This window comes from Mustela erminea, chromosome 1 (genome assembly GCF_009829155.1).
Source record: "Mustela erminea isolate mMusErm1 chromosome 1, mMusErm1.Pri, whole genome shotgun sequence".
NCBI classification, from domain to species: Eukaryota; Metazoa; Chordata; class Mammalia; order Carnivora; family Mustelidae; genus Mustela; species Mustela erminea.
Window position 1 is genome coordinate 7,943,207 of NC_045614.1, and position 15,606 is coordinate 7,958,812.

At 53.9% G+C, this 15,606-nt stretch overlaps 2 protein-coding genes across 4 annotated transcripts; both read right to left on the bottom strand.

Annotated features, from left to right (window-relative positions):
- Positions 1-364: 364 nt before the first annotated feature.
- Positions 365-2,911, bottom strand: CDKN2D (cyclin dependent kinase inhibitor 2D). 2 transcript variants are annotated; one of them, XM_032311105.1, is made up of 3 exons: positions 2,781-2,911; positions 2,354-2,509; positions 365-1,325 (listed from the first exon to the last, which is right to left on the bottom strand). In XM_032311105.1, the coding sequence occupies exons 2-3, from the start codon at positions 2,492-2,494 to the stop codon at positions 966-968; spliced, it is 501 nt and encodes a 166-aa protein (XP_032166996.1). In that variant the 5' UTR covers positions 2,495-2,509; positions 2,781-2,911; the 3' UTR covers positions 365-965. The 2 variants fall into 2 exon arrangements, with proteins under 2 accessions (XP_032166996.1, XP_032166995.1); XM_032311104.1 differs by lacking the exon at positions 2,781-2,911 and having other exon boundaries at positions 2,354-2,756.
- A 1,311-nt stretch (positions 2,912-4,222) lies between these two features.
- AP1M2 (adaptor related protein complex 1 subunit mu 2) lies at positions 4,223-13,708 on the bottom strand. Of its 2 annotated transcripts, none has more exons than XM_032311065.1 (12): positions 13,482-13,708; positions 12,179-12,335; positions 11,915-11,982; positions 10,683-10,813; positions 10,424-10,571; positions 10,207-10,333; positions 9,563-9,711; positions 9,411-9,482; positions 6,112-6,270; positions 5,426-5,551; positions 5,017-5,092; positions 4,223-4,643 (listed from the first exon to the last, which is right to left on the bottom strand). In XM_032311065.1, exons 1-12 carry the CDS (start codon positions 13,521-13,523, stop codon positions 4,621-4,623), a joined length of 1,278 nt encoding a protein of 425 aa, XP_032166956.1. In that variant the 5' UTR covers positions 13,524-13,708; the 3' UTR covers positions 4,223-4,620. The 2 variants fall into 2 exon arrangements, with proteins under 2 accessions (XP_032166956.1, XP_032166967.1); XM_032311076.1 differs by having other exon boundaries at positions 9,563-9,705; positions 13,482-13,707.
- Positions 13,709-15,606: the final 1,898 nt, after the last annotated feature.

Genomic DNA, 15,606 nt, shown 5'->3' on the forward strand with positions numbered 1-15,606 from the left:
CTAATCCTGTCCGCAAGCTTTCCGGGATCCCTTACGCTGTGCGACCACAATCCCCGCCCGTGGGTCACGCCTCTTCGAGTCAGACTCCAGCCACCGCCCACTCCCCCCCCACCCCCGCCCGCCCGGGGCTCCCGGCACCCAGCTGACATCTGGGGGCCCTTTCTCCACTCGCGGTTTCCTGCCTCCCTTCCGTTCCGACAGCGTAAACCGCTGCCCCACCCAGCTCACTCACCTCTCGCACCCTGGGAATTACCACTCTCACCCCTCCCCCAAAGCATCCACGACCTGCTACCCCTCTTTCGACCCCCTACAAACATACGGGACGCGCGGCTCCCCACCGCTTCAAAAATCAGAAGCCACCAGCTCTGATCATGCACAAGTCTTAATTTAATGGGTAAAAACATTAAGTTATCACACAATTTTTTTCCACAAAGCTTAATAAATAGAATCTCTTTTTTTAAACGCTGTACAAGAGACTGGAAAACAAGCTTCCAACAAAATATGAACGAACTCATACTACCCTTTGATTCGAAACTCTCCCCCCTCCCAACCCATGCCTGAAAGCAGTGTGCACACTTTGAGGTCTCTCTCTGGGTACAAGCCAGCCAAGGTCGCCAGGTTCCAGGAGCCCTGGAAGCGATGACCTCACTCTGGGGCTGGGGCTTTAAACGCTTTGCTCTTGGGCGTCTGCAGCCCCAGCAATCTGAGGCACAGAGAAAACGGAACCGTTTAGATGGCTGTTGTCGGCAAGAGCCCTTCTCTGCCCAGCACGTTAAAAGGGGTGAGAAAAACAAATGAGAAATGTCCCTCAAACACACACACCCCGCAAATCAACACCAACAAGCCACAAACGGGTGCCCCTCCCCTTTCGACAGTGGGCAGAAATGAGGGGAGAAAGTGTTTCTTTCCTCCTCTCTTGATGCAGAACCCCGCTGGGTCCTGTTGCAGGAGTGGGTGGCCCTGGGTCACAGCAGCACCACCGTGTGCCCCTGCAGGATGTCCATGAGATCCTGGGCCCCTAGCCCCTGCGCCAGCTCCAGGGGTGTGAGGCCCCTGGCGTCCCTGTGATGGAGATCAGACTCCATAGCCAGGAAGCTGACCACAGCCGTGTGGCCCTCTCGCACCGCCAGGTGGATGGGGAGCGCCCCAGTGCCATCAGGAGCATTGACATCAGCACCATGCTCTACCAAGACCTTCAGGGTGTCCAGGAATCCAGTGCGCGCAGCGTCATGGGCTGGAGTAGTGCCGGTGGCGTCCTGAACATTGGGGCTGGCACCTTGCTTGAGGAGCTCCAAAGCAATGGTGGGGCTGCCGAACATCATGACCTGTGTGGAGGCCAAGGATAAGGGGTCTCAAGGGAGAGGTTCCAGGAAAAGGGGGTCACTGAAGAGAGGAGTCACTCAAACATAGGGAACACTAGAGATCTTCCAAAGAATCAGGAAACCCCAGATAACACAAGCTCTCAGACAGCTGTTGGATACCCCCAGAGAAATACATCTCCTGGGAAGAGGGACCCCTCCCCAAGAAACTGGTCATCCCCTAAGGACAAGATAATCCTCTAGGGAGTAGCCTCGGTGGAAACTTTCAAGGAACTTAAAACCCTCCCCAAAAAAGCAAAGACATGCCCCATCCCATAAAGGAGATCGTTAAGAAATATGGCCCCCACCCCAGAAAATCAGCCTCATAGAATGAAAACTGCCCCCTAAGTACTTGACAGAGGACTGAAGGGAAAGGAAGTGCCCAGGGAATCTGAAACCCCTTCTCTAATTAACAGCTCCTCCCATATAGTGAGGATGCTTCAGAGGGTACTGGGCCCCTTAAGAAATGGGGTTCCCCTGTAAAATGCCACCCCCCGAGAATAAGGACGCTCAAGCAATGTGTAACTGTGCCCCCATTAGGACTTTCCTTAATATACCAGAAATCCGGGGAACCAACAAACCCAGGAATGGAGATCTCCCCAATAACTGGATTCCTCAGAGAACCCTCCATTAAATGGGGACCCCCTGGAAACACGAATCCTTCTTTCCTGTAATTGGAAGGTCCAAGAAACTAGAGCCACCCCTATGAAACCAGGATCCAAAGAAGCTGAACTCATATCACGGAATAATAATCTCCCCAGGGAAACTGAATCCCCCGCATCCAGAGAATAAGAAATCCTCCAGAGAAGATGGAAAGTCCTCCCCTCCCCCAACCTAACCCCATCCATCCACCACCCACCCACGAAAAAGGGAGCAACATCGGCCCAGGAAAAAAGGACGGGACCCCCCAGTCCACCACCACCGCGACCAGGAAACGTAAGGGAAAGGGTCTGGGGTCCCCGCCCCGCCCTCACTCCGAGCTGGCCGGGCCTCACCTGCAGCGCCGTCTTGCCGAAGCGGTTCAGGGCATCGGGATGCACGAGCTCGCGGTGCAGAAGGCGGCGCACCTCCTGCACGTCGCCCCGGGCCGCCGCCCCGGTTAGCCGGTCGCCGGCGCGGACCTCCTCCAGCAGCATGTCGACACTGGCAGCCTGCAAAGCCCCCGCCCCACCCCGGCGCCGTCAATGAGGGGAAAGCCACGGAAACCGGCCCGAAGATCCGCTCCGAGGCGCACCTGGCCCGCGCGAGGCTCCCAGCTCTGCTCGCCCGTCGGCTCTCCGGCGCGACCCCCGCCCTCCCGGCGGGCTCCTCCCCGCTCGGCCAGCGGGTCGCCGGGGGCTGAGAGCCCGGCCCAACCCTCCGCCGCCCGCACCGCCCGGCCGGGCGCCCGCCCCTTGGGGGCCGGGTCTCCCCCCAACTCACCCTCCCTCCTCCGCGACGTCTGTTCTGAGGCGGTGTCGAAGCCGCTGCCAAGCTGGCCGTCAGGGGGCGGTGCCGGCACGCCGGAGGCCCCGCCCCGAACGCTGCGGATTTGTTTTCTTACGAACTCGCTACACTGTAGCCCAGCCGCTTTGCCCGGCGCGCGACCCGCCGGCGCCCCGCCCACGCAGCCAGCGCAGCCAATGGTCGCGCGTCGCCGGGGGAGTTTTACGCTCCGGCATGGGCGGTGCCGCTCCTGATTGGCCGAGCCGCGGCGACCGGTGGGCCGCCGGCAATGGCGGGGTTTTCGGTTTTTCAAACTCGCCAGGCGGGCGGGAAAGGGAGCCGGTTTAACTGACCCGCGGGGGAAAGGTCAGGGGCAGGGTAGCGCGGGCAGTCCAGTCTGGAGTTTCACCATTCAGTCACGCGATAAGCACTTATTAGCCCTTAGTCTGTGCAGAGAGCTTTATTTCACTCATTCGCCCACTGTGTGCTGGAACCCGTCCCGCGCTGGGGAGCGCACGTTCGGGCAACTACATAATTTTAGGTAGCGTTAGGCACCGTCAAGAAAATAAAACGGGGAAATGGAGTGGGTGAGAAGGAATCACGGTCGGGCTCAGATTGGACCAAACCTGGCACAGCAAATGAATGCCATGGCAGAGACAAAATTTCACGCTGCCAGCTGCAGCCGCCACGTGGACGAGCCTGGAAGGCGAGAGTCGAGGTCGCAGGCGGCGCTTACAGACGTCTGCATTCAGACTTTTACTGAGCACTCTCTGTGCACTAGGCGCACCAACTGGAGAGCGAGCCGGCCAGTTGGTCCCCGCTGCAGGACCCCCCCCCCCCATTTAGGTCGGGAGGAGACAGTAATGTGATCTTTGCAGGGTGGTAAACGCAATGGAGGTGATAAAACAGATAAGTGATGGTCTCTTGGGAAAGGAAGGCCGTTGAAACAGGTCAGGGAGGGCCTCCCCGAGGAGGTGACGTTTGCGATCTGAAGGTGAGGGAAGGAGCCCTGTGAATATCTGGGGGTGGGGGAGGTACATGGCAGGTGAAGGGCATTACTGTTGCAATGGCAGAGGTGGGAGCACACCTGCCATGCACGGGAAGCTTGAGGCCTAGAGGCGGAGAGTGGGAGGGGGTGAAGACAGGTTAACCAGAAGGACGGGGAGCGCAGATAAGGATTGTGGACCGCACTGAGCACTTACGTTTTATTTTTCACGAGGGAACCCTGGGAGGGTTCTGAACGCCACAATCTGGCTTAGAAGAGGCGCCCTCTGGCTGCTACAAGGGAAACTGATGCTGGCGGAACAAGGCTGGAGCCCGGGCCCAAGGAGCTGGGGGGAAACTGCACTGCCCCAGATCTGCGTTGCCCACTCCCATCCCAGCCCTTCAGCGGGTGTTCCTGGCATTCCCAGTCCCCAGCCAAGAATATACGCAGCAGCTAGATTCATTTTGTTTTTTAATACCATCCTAAAACTCTGGGTGGGCCAGCACGGCCTCCGGGCTCAGCAGCTGTGAAGGAGGGGTCCCGACACCCCTAAGGCAGGTCACTCCAAGAAGGCACTCATGAGGGGGTATTCAAGACCCTCCTCTATTTCTTCATATAAAATTGGAGGAGGGAGGAGCCAGGAGGCAAAAGGAGGTAGGGAGACTGTTCCTCCCAGCCTATGGGTGGAGGGAAAGGCAGGGAGGAAGCCAGGTGCTGGGTGCTGGGAGCAAGAAACTGCTAAGTCTGGGGCCTTCCCTTGTACACACCCCCCATCTTCCTCCCTCTCAAGTCTACAGTCCCAGCCTGGGGAGAGGGAGGGCCCCATGTCCAAGTCCGCACCTCTTCTCTCTCCTAGCTGGTCCGAAGTTGATAATCTGCAGGGAAACAATAAGCAGGGACCATCTCTAAACTGGGGAAAGGGAACAGAGGGAAAGCACCCCTCCTGCCTTTATTCCCCACCCCAGTGCTCATGATCAACCCCATGGGTACGCAACAAGGCTAAGAAGGGGGTTCAACCCAGGGAAGGTAACCATAGCAACAAGCTTGTCTCCAGGTACAGATGGGGGTGCTGTGTGTCCAAACCCTATCAGTACTCTAGAACTGGCAACTGCCCCCATTTTAAAGATGGGCAAGATGAGGCCAGGTCTGTTGAATTGTGGTGACCCTCTGACCCAAGTATGGCCAAAGCCCTGAGACCACCCATTGGATCTCCTTGACCCAGCATCCTACGGAGCCGAGCTGCCTTACCGCCACTTTGGGTGATGTAGCGAACCCATGGCAGGGCCTGGTAACCGCTTTTCTCAATGATCTTCATGTACCGAACCTGAAAGGGGATGAAACAAGGCCCAGGCTGTGCAGGGAGCCTGGCTGTGGTGAGGGAACTAAATGTAACACAGCTAGGGGAGAATGTGGTGACATGGTCTATGAGTGGTGACATGGGCTAGAGCAAACGTGTGGCACGGGCAGCGGCGGGAGGGGAGCAGGGAGGCAGTCCAGGACACTGGGAAAGAGATGACACAGTGTAAGGGAATAGGTGCAGGGTGGTTTTGGGGGGACGAGATGGTGTAGGCCAGGGAACAGATGTGACCTGAGCCAAGGCATAGGAGAATGGGGAACCCACTGAGGCCAAGGAGGGAAGATATCTGCTCACACTCACCTGGATCCCAGAGACGGTGAAATAGGGGATCTCAAACTTGACCCCAATAGGGGGCCGACCCTCTACCTCCTCCTTCTCCACGCTGGGGAGGCCAAAGTGGGCACGCATCAGGTACTCCTTGCCCCCCTGAGGGCACATGGGGGCATCAGACACACCAAGAGGCCTCCCTCTGCCCAGACCATCTTCCCGGCAGCCCCCAGAGTAGGCTCTGCTCTTTGTCCATTTCAGACCAGAAAGGGAAGCTTCCTGGCCAAGGTACAGCTGAAGCTTCTAACTATAAAGCCTGGTCAGAGGGCTTCTGATGACCCCCTGCCCACTTTCCAGGCCCTAATGGATCCTCCCACCCCCATCCCATTCACAGGGACAGACCAAACCCTCCAGCGGCCCAAGGATGAGGGTAACAGGATCCTGTCTATTTCACAGATAGGCAAACAGAGCCTCCGTGAAGGGAAGTAGGTTTCCTAAGACTGTCTAGCTGAGAAGGCAAGGGAGAACTTGAACCCAGGGCTGGTTTCCTCAAGACCTGGGAGGCGGGGAGTTTAACCACCACGCTGGCCTGGTTTCCAGCTTTACGATCCTTAAAGGATAACCATGTGCATACACACAAGGGTCGCTATTTGTTCTCTGGCTTGCTTCCAAGCCGCAAGGGCAGGTCCCTCAGATCCCACACCCATCCCAGTACTCACCGGGAAAGACTTAATACTCCAAATAACGACATTCTTTTCCGGCACGTACTTGGCACTGCCTACACTGGTCTTGAACTTCGGGGAGTCGGCGTCACTGGGCACGGGCACGGATATCTCCACGCCGTTGGCCACCGACTGCTTCTTAAACTGCCCCTTGGCCTGTCAGAGGAGAGGGTGTGGGGTGTGAAGAATTCACTCCTGCATCCCACAAATATTCAAGCCCTTTCCCCGCACGACCTCAGGGAGAGCCTCCGCAGTCCTGAAGTGGGAACAATCAGCTTGCCCGTTTTACAGATGAGAAAATGGAGACAGGGGGAAGCTAAGGCATTTGCTTGGAGATGCACGGCCAACCAACACATGGCAAGCTGGGGGGGTCACACCCACAGAAGACTCCAGAGGCTCTGTTCTTAGTGCCTTCTTTTTGCAAAGGGTCCAACTCTTTTGCCTGGTCCAAAATGCAAATGATGCCCATCACAGAGGAGTTTTCACTTGAGAGCTGGCATTTAATGAGCCCCTACCACATGCTGGGCCCCAAGCCAACCACTTGGTTCTCTCGCTAAATTCCCTAAAGTAGGATCCATCCCTGAGGTCCATTTTACAGATGAGGAGAATGAGGCACTCTGTCCGAGTGAATTAGCTGGTACCTGACACAGCAGGGACTTGCATCGGACTCGGGTTGGCAACGATCACATGTCTCACAAGTCATTGAATAAGTTACGTCACCCATATCTGACATGTGACACGGGACAGACTTTGAACACAGGGACTTCAAGTGTTCTGTGTACAGTAACTAGCATTATGATTACTACCACTATTGGTCAATTTGGGGAGGGATGTTTGGGAGGTGACATCAGGGGCAGAGGACCTCGAAGTAAACCAGAGGGCATATTCTTTCCGGGAAGCATCAGCACTGATGGCCCCTTCCCCTTTCTTGAGGGGTGTCAAGACCCTCCCAGGTGACCATTCATTCACGCTGCAGCTTCCCTGACACCCTGAGACCAGGGAACAAAGTGAAATTGAAAAACAGAGACTCTTAAGCCAAGCAGACCCAAGTTCAAGGTAGGTTACCGCCCCCTCTTTCCTAGGTAGGGGACATCGGCACCCCTCTGAACCTCAGCTTCCCCATTTGTAAAAGAGGGCTGACTCTAAACTGTGGAGAAGCTCTTGTTTGGGACCCCGGGAGCTGTTCACGGCAACAAGAACTAGAGTGGCCAAGAACTGGAAAAAAACCACGCAAGAGAAGGAACAGAAAAGATCCCCAGGGTGGGATACTCAACAGCTATAGAAAGGGAGGCACGAAACTACAGCTTCTGGGACTCGTGTGCAAATCAAGCTTACGCAAACAAAGCTAATCGGTCCACTGATAGGATCAGAAACCTGCAGAACAAAATATTTATGGTTAAAAATGTGGGCAGTAGGGCGTGTGGCTGGCTTAGTCGGTGGAACATGCAATTCTTGATCTTCGGATTGTGAGTTTGAGCCCCAGAATGGGCATGGAGACCACTTAAAAATCAGTCTTAAAATGAAAATAAAAATTTTCTAAATCTTTAAAAAAATTTGGGTGCCAAAATTATAAAGGGAATACACTGAGGACTTTCTTTAAAACATGTAAGTATTTTATATATATATATACACACACATATATTTCATATATAATATTTCATATATATATGAAATATATATAAATATATATACCCATATATATGAAATATATATATATATTTCATTTACTTTCCTAGCGAATATATATAATATATATATATATTATATATATTCGCTAGGAAAGTGTGTGTGTATATATATATATTATATATATATATTTCACTAGGAAAGTAAATGAAACGTGTCAGTTGTTGTTAAGTCATAGGGGAAAAATAGAGCAAAGAGGGAGGTGGGGAATGATAGGGGGTGGCAACTTTATTTTATTTTTTAAAGATTTCATTTATTTGAGAGACAGTGACTGAGAAACAGTATGAGCTGGCAGGGGAGGGAAGCAGACTCCCACTGAGCATGGAGCCGGACATGGGGCTTGATCCCAAGACCCTGGGATCATGACCTGAGCCAAAGACAGACACTTAACCTACTGAAGCACCCAGATGCCCTATGGGGGTTGCAATTTTAAATAGGGAAATCAGGAAAGGCCTTTAAGGAGGTGGCATTTAGCAAAAAAAATTGAAGGAGATGAGGGAAGGAGCCATATGGATATCTGGGGCAGAGAAGGAGTACGATCCAAAGGGAACAGCCAGTACAAAGGCCCTGAGGTATGACCTTGCTTGGTGTGAATAAAGAGAAAGCTGATATAGCTGGAATGGAGAGAGGGAGGGAGACAGTGGAGGGAGGTAAAGCTGGGGAGGTGACAGGGCAGACTGTCATAGGGCCTTGTGGGATGCCAGGACTTTGGCTTTTACTCTCAGTGACGTGGGAACCATGAAAGGTTGTAGGCAGAAGAGAGATACAGTCAGACTGAAGCGCTCACAGGTGCCCTCTAAGGGAACAGACAGTGGGGGGCCAAGACAAGAGCTGGGAGACCAGGGCAGATGCAGTGGAGGGAGTATTAAGTGGGGCCGATTAGAGACCTATTTTGCCCAGGATTTGCTGATGGTTTGTCTCCCCATATGGCCTGCAAACTCCTTGAGGACACCCTATTTTTATCTCTTCCTTCTTGTCCCTTAGACCCCTCACAAAGTAGAGGCTCCATTAAAATCATAATATGGGAGCGCCTGGGTGGCTCAGTGGGTTGAGGCCTCTGCCTTCAGCTCGGGTCATGATCTCAGAGTCCTGGGATCGAACCCCGCGTGAGCTCTCTGCTCAGCAGGGAGCCTGCTTCCCTTCCTCTCTCTGCCTGCCTCTCTGCCTACCTGTAATCTCTGTCTGTCAAATAAATAAATAAAATCTTAATAAATAAATAAATAAATAAAATCACAATATGTATAGCGAATACTCTGTCCATCATTTACACATTACCGAGAACCTACTACATGTCTGACCCTGGGGAAAAGAAATCCACACCAGGAAGAAGTAGATGTGACGGGCAGCAGAGCAGAGACCAGAGTGGGTGGGAGAGGGTGGGGGCCGAAGCTATGGGCATGGCTGCTGGAACAGCAGCCCAGGCAGAAGGAAGAGCCAATGCAAAGCCCCTACAGGGAACTGTGCCTGACGTGTTTGAGAATCAGCCGGGAGACCAGCGTAGCTGGAGGGAAGCGAGGAGCCAGGAGATGGGAGAGATGGGGTTAGGCTGGTGATTTCGGGGTTCGCGGGGGCAGACCATGCACTTTGAAGAATTGTTCCCCTGAGCTTACCTTGACCATGATCTCCACGCGGCTGTGGGAGAACTTCTCAATGACGGACTCAATCCAGATCAATGGCTTGACCTGCAGACAGCAGAAAAGGGAGTTCTTGGAGGTTCTAGGGCCATTTCTCACCCCTATAATGGGGCTTTCCCCTGCTTCACCTGGGTGCTGAGGCGGTAGGACATGAGCTCAAAGTCGCCATCAGGTGGGATGAAGGAGATGGTGCGGTCATTGTCAAAGCGAGAAAGCCGCACGCACTGGTGGAATTTCACGTCCTCCAGCTCCACAGACTTGTTCTTGCTCCCTGAAACTCGGAGCCAAGCGGGCGGGCAGGTGACCCTGGAGGCCTGGCCCAGAGACCCTACCCCAGATCGCTACCCCCGTTTCCTTCCCTACCACTTGCCATTACCTGCCATTTTACAGGTAAGGAAACTGAGGCCCAGAGAGGGTGAGTAACTTGCTCGGGGTAACCCAGCTGGCCAGAAGCAGGGGGGCAGAGCTAGAATCTGAACCCATGGAATCTGGCTCTTGCTGTCAGGTTTTTAAATAGGATACTATTCCGACCTCCTACTCCCACTGGAATGTCAGCTCCACAAGGACAGTGATTTGTCTTTTTCAGCCAGCTTGTACTTGAGCCAGACACCCAATAATGAAGCACTGTTTGCGCCAACGAGCCAGCAGCGCAGCACTGGCCATGACCAGCAGAGGGCACTCGAGTGCTTATTTGAGAACTGGCTGCATTTCTCTGGGTCCCCAGATAGGATAGGGTCCTCTCCCTCCCGTTTCCCCTCCTCCAGAAGCTTACGGCCAGTGAGCTCAAAGAGCACTCGGTCGTTGAGGCCAAGCCGCAGCTCTGGCATTCCCGACAGAAACACCTTGAGCTTGATGGTGCCCACGATCTCGCTCAGCAGGACACTGCCGTTAGCATTGACCTGAGGATGCACGAATGGGGGTCAACAAGCACAGGGGCTCCTCTGCTGCCTCCAGGCCGCGGACGGAGTGGGGGAAAAGAGGGGGCTCACCAGCAGGTTGACAGACTCAATGACATCAATGAAGACCTCATTCTTCTTGTACTTGATGCCCTCGGAGCGCCAGGACACAGCATTGGTGACAGTGGGTGGCACCCGAGATTTGCCGGTCTCCAGCTTGTTGCCCTGCTGCGTGATGTACCTGTCAGGAGGCCAGGGTGATGACTAGCTGGACCCAGGGATGCTTCCCAGACCCTCCCGGACTTCCTTCCATGAGGGGGTCTCCCCGTGGCTGTCCCCATGGCCCACTCACTCCTGTAGGATCTTGCTGTCTGTGGTCTGTGGAAAGCCAAAGTCCATGAGTTCATCCAGCAGCTCATAGACGATGACAAAGTTGTCACGGATGCTCTCCTCCTCCAGCTCCTTGAAGTACTCAGAGAACACCTGGGGGTGCAGGGAAACAGACACGAGCAGAGGTATGGCTGGGGCCTCATTCATCCAGCCAGCAACCCAACAGGCAACTATTAAGTGCCTACTGTATACGAGCACTGGGACATTAAGAATTCAGGGACTCCACGAGCTTTAGGGGTTTGGGACCCCCAAGTTCAGAGCCTCTGGGAAGTGGCTGGTATAACCACAGCAGGAACCTATCAGTCATCTGACATTCAAAAAACCCTCCATCCCTCATTTTGTCCCAGCACCCCCTGGCCTTCTCTCTGATCTCACCTGGCAGTCTTTGCATATGCGCTCCCCTCTGCCTGGGACATTCTTCTCACAGTGGGCTTCTTGTCATTTGGGACTGAGCTCAAATGTCATCTCCTCAGTGAAGCCACGACCATCCCCCCGCCCCCACCTTGAGTGTCAAGGTGAGACTAGTACCCCAGTCTCCAGTTCTCATAATGTCCTGTTGCACCTCCTTCATGCCCTTTGACTCCTTGGGACAGGCAGGGACTGTGCCTCTCTTATGCACAGCTGTGTCCCCTCTTTGCCTAGCAGGGGACAGATCAATACACATTCCTTGTTTGTTGAAAAGTATTTCCTGGACGCTTTCTCAGTCATTGAGAATGTCCTTTCCCACCCCCCATTATTATATGACTCTATCAGCAGTACTAATGCTAACAATACCAAACTGTTATTGAGCACTTACTGTATACTAGGCACTGTTTTAGGCACCCATAAATATGAATTTGACTAATGTGTCCAACAACCCCAAGGTAGGACTTGTTGTAACTCCCAGTTTAGAGACAGTGAGAGAAATGACTTGCTCAAGTTCACATGGCCAGGGAGCAGGGAGGGCGGTGTGGGGGGCACCTGGGATTAGAACCCAGTTTTTTCTGGCTCAGATCTGAGCAGTGCACTGTCTTAGAAACCTCCTTGGTCCTTGCCCTACAGGGAGAGAGACGATGCCCTTGCAGCTAATGAGAACACAGAGATGGGGCTTCGACGGAGGTCAGGCAAAGCTTCCTAGGAGAAATGGATCCCGAAAGAGAAGGGCAAATCGAGTGGACGGACAGACCAGCTGGCCAATGGGAGGGCAGAACCTACCTCCACCGTCTTGTAGAGGAAGGAGTACACGAGGGAGGCGTTGGCGTTCTTCAGTGTGGTGGCCACCACTGTGGGCAGCAAAGTTAAGGAAAAGGTGCCATTTTGGACGTCTCAAATGGAGCACGGATCCTAAAATCTTCCCTGTCCATCCCTCCCCAACCCGAACCGCTGATGTGCTGTGCAACTTCTGTCCTCCGTCCACCCTCTCTGGGCCTGAGCCACCACCATCCCAGGCCTCCAGGAATCCCACTAAGGGCCGGATACAGTAGAGGTTGCTGTGTTTGATCCACAGGAAGTGGACCCGGCCATGGCTCAGCAGTGGGGCCAGGGCACCCTCCTCCTCCCGCTGCATGAGCAGAGGCATGAAGTGCTCGATCTCACTCATGGCCACATCGCCCTTGTAGTTGCGGCTGATCAGGGGCTAAGGGTGAGCAGAGAAGTCGCGGTCACCACGGGGATCTGGGCCCCTTCATCCAGGGGCATCAGAGAGAGTGCCTGGTTCTGACTCTACTTCCTGGCTGCCAGGCAGGGGCAAGACTCTGCCGCTCTGTGCCTCAGTTTCCTTCTCTGTAAAATGGGAGCAAGATAACAACAGCAAACGTGTCCAGAGTCCTCAGTGCGGACCAGCCGTGTCCTCCTACAGACCGGACGTTTGCTGATTGATTTGCATCTCACTGCAGTCTGCGGGGCAGGCAGCATCACCATCTTCATGTGTCTTCATCTGAAGGATGGAGCCCCCCAAGGTGTGAACCATATCTCTTAACAGGTGGGGAAACCGGGAATGGAACCAAGACACATGGATTCCAGCATTCCAGCTCCTGCCCAAGGCTTCACAGGCACCAAACTGGTGAGGTGGGGACAACAAAAGGGAAGAGAAGGGTGGGTAGAAAGGAAGGATGGAGGCAAAGAAAAGAGAAAGATTCTAGAAAGAAAGAGAGAAATATCCTTATAGGTGCTGCTCGGCAGTCAGTAAGCACTTGATACCAACAGTCCCTACTTCCTGAGCTGGTGTAGTCCAAGGTTGAGAACCCCCAGGGGGCAGAGCTGGTCCTCAAACACCTTACTTTCACCACCACAGTTTTTATGGATATGAAATGCCACGGCGAATGAGAGGGGGCTTCGGAAAAGGGACAAGGCAGCCCCAAACGGGAACGAGGGTCTCCTGCCCCTGTCTTCCCCCAAATATGAATCGTGTGGATGATTGAGACGGTGATAGAAAGAATTTCAACGAACTGAACATCTCCTGTTTGCAGCTGGGTTCTTGTGCTAAGTAGTTTACTCTCATCCAGCTGTATTCATTCTTATTGGGTGGGGACCTCTGTTATTCCCATTTTTGCGGACAGGGAGCCTGAGGCCCAGGGAGACAAAGCCCCCGGCCCGCGGCACGCGGCTGGGAAACAGTGGAGGTGGGATTCCACCCGGGACTTCCAGCGATTGGGGGAGGGGTGTTCCCACGCTCCCAGAGCTTTCTGGAGCCTCCCTGCCCGCGAGGAGGGGCCGCCCCTAGGACCAGGGGAGCGCAGCCTCACCTGTCCTTTCCCACCCCCATCCCCCGCGCCCGGCCCACCTTGCCCTTGACGTCGAGGATGAAGACAGCCGAGGCGGACATGGTGGCAACCGGCGGACCCGGGAGGCGGGGAGGGAGCGCCGGGAGGCGACGGCAGCGCCGCTTCCTCCTTCCTGCGGAAGCGGCCCCGCGCAGGTGAGCGCCCAGGTGAGAGCGTCTTAAAGGGGAGGCCTCCAGGTGAGCGGCGCTGTTGGCCGACGCGGAGACGGCTGCAGGGCGGGGCCTCGGAGGGCACAGCTGCCCCGCCTCACTTTCCGTCCGCACCCAGGAGAGCTGATGGGAGGAGTCTCCAGACCAACCAACCATCCCTTCGTCCACCCAGCCACCCGTTCACTCCCCCCACCCCCGACCCTTTGCATCTCCCCACCCATTCATCCTTCTCCATCCGTCCACCCATTCAAACATTTCATCTTGTTTCTCTTCTGTCTCTCCCACAGGCACACCTGGCCCAATGGAGGAGAGATTTTGTCCTGTTTTTGTCTGTGTCCCCAGTGCCCCACACTGGGTACTCGATAATATCTGTCCAGCTCCGTCGAGAGGGGAGAAAAAAAAATGCATTTGTGCAAATCGTTCATGCATTCAGTCATTCATTCATACAATAACTATTTACTAATTAATTTTTCTTCCCTTAGATATTTACTGACTAGTACATTCTTTCACCGAGGAACTCTGGGTAGAACTCGGAGCAGAACATATGTAACCGCTTTTATTATTATTCCTAATGTACTCTTAGTCGTTCCAGTAAAGTATTTATAAACTCCTATTATGTGACACTAAGATGTTGATAGACTGTTGAAAAGATCAATGGTCATTATTATTGGGACTGTATTATAAAGTTATTCACTCAACAAGCATTTATTGAGCACCTTCTGTGTACTGCACTGAACACATGGAGGCTGGTAATGCTGCTGTTGCTACTGATTCATGCATGCAGTGAGTGAATATTTATCAAGCAGCCCTGTACCACTATGGATGGCAAACAGATCAAGCCCTGCCACTGCTCTCTGCAAGGGAGGTAAGAGGCACACAACGTAAAAACCAAAAGACAAGATGACCTCTGATCATGACCAGAGATCATCTTGACTGTCTCAGTCGTGATCATCTCTGATCAAGAAGGCAAGGGAAGGGCACCTGGGTGGTTCAGTCCATTAAGCATCTGCCTTCGGCTCCGGTCACAATCCCGGGGTCCTGGGATCGAGCCCCATGTTGGTTGGGGGGAGGTCCCTGTTCAGTGGGGCATCTGCTTCTCCTTCTCCCTCTGCCTGCTGCTCTGCCAACTTGGGCGTCCTCTCTCTCTCTCTTTCTCTGTCGAATAAATAAATGAATAATCTTTTTTTAAAAAAAGGGGGGGAGAAGAAAGCAAGTGAGCTGGTAGCAGGGTGCAGGGGGCGCTGTGAGAACAGAGAGATCAGAGAAGGGGCTGACATTTGGAAATTTCCCACCATGTCCTTAAGAGCAGGAAGAAGACAGCGGAAAGAGTCTTCAGGCAGAACCTGCATAAAGCAAGTACTAATATTGTTTTTGTTGTCTTGTTTATATGTGCTAGTGCAGCACGAGGCCTTGGGAACTGGCTGCTTGGGCTCAAGTCCGGGCTCTGCCACCAGCCAGCTGGGTGGCCTCAGGCACCTGCTCTGCCCTGCCGCACATCTCTGAAACAGGGTCAACTGCTCCTACCTCCTTAGGTTATCATGCAGATGCTTGGGTCATTACCCCCAGCACGACTCTTGGAACTGACCTGGGATGTAGCCAACACTCAGTAATGTTGTCAGTATTATTTGCTATCATTGCCATAATTATTTACCGTGAAGCAGTTGAGAATACAGATGGCAGTGGGATGCCTGGGTGGCTCAGTCTGTTAAGTGTCTGCCTCTGGCTCTGTCATGATCCCGGGGTCCTGGGTTCCAGTCCCACATCGGGCTCCCTGCTCAGCAGGGAGTCTGCTTCTCCCTTCCCCTCCTCCCGTCTCCCTGCTCCTGCTCTCTCTCTCTCTCCCCCTCAAATAAATAATTAAAGAAAAAAGACACAGGCAGACACTCATCCTTCCTTCCTCCTGCAAACTCAGCCCCACAACTTTATCAGCCTCTGGGGGTGTGGTGGGTGTCCCCAGAGGGGACTCGAGGGAGGG

What these genes read in the sequence shown, in the direction of transcription:
- CDKN2D (XM_032311105.1), bottom strand. Translation starts at nt 2,494, where the DNA reads ATGCTGCTGGAGGAGGTCCGCGCCGGCGACCGGCTAACCGGGGCGGCG. An exon ending in TCGGCAAGACGGCGCTGCAG is followed by an intron (nt 1,326 to 2,353) that starts GTGAGGCCCGGC and finishes GCCTCCACACAG; the next exon opens with GTCATGATGTTCGGCAGCCC.
- AP1M2 (XM_032311065.1), bottom strand. Translation starts at nt 13,523, where the DNA reads ATGTCCGCCTCGGCTGTCTTCATCCTCGACGTCAAGGGCAAG. An exon ending in TTGAGTCTGTCAACCTGCTG is followed by an intron (nt 10,334 to 10,423) that starts GTGAGCCCCCTC and finishes GTGCATCCTCAG; the next exon opens with GTCAATGCTAACGGCAGTGT. An exon ending in TCACCGTCTCTGGGATCCAG is followed by an intron (nt 5,093 to 5,425) that starts GTGAGTGTGAGC and finishes ATCCCCTTTCAG; the next exon opens with GTTCGGTACATGAAGATCAT.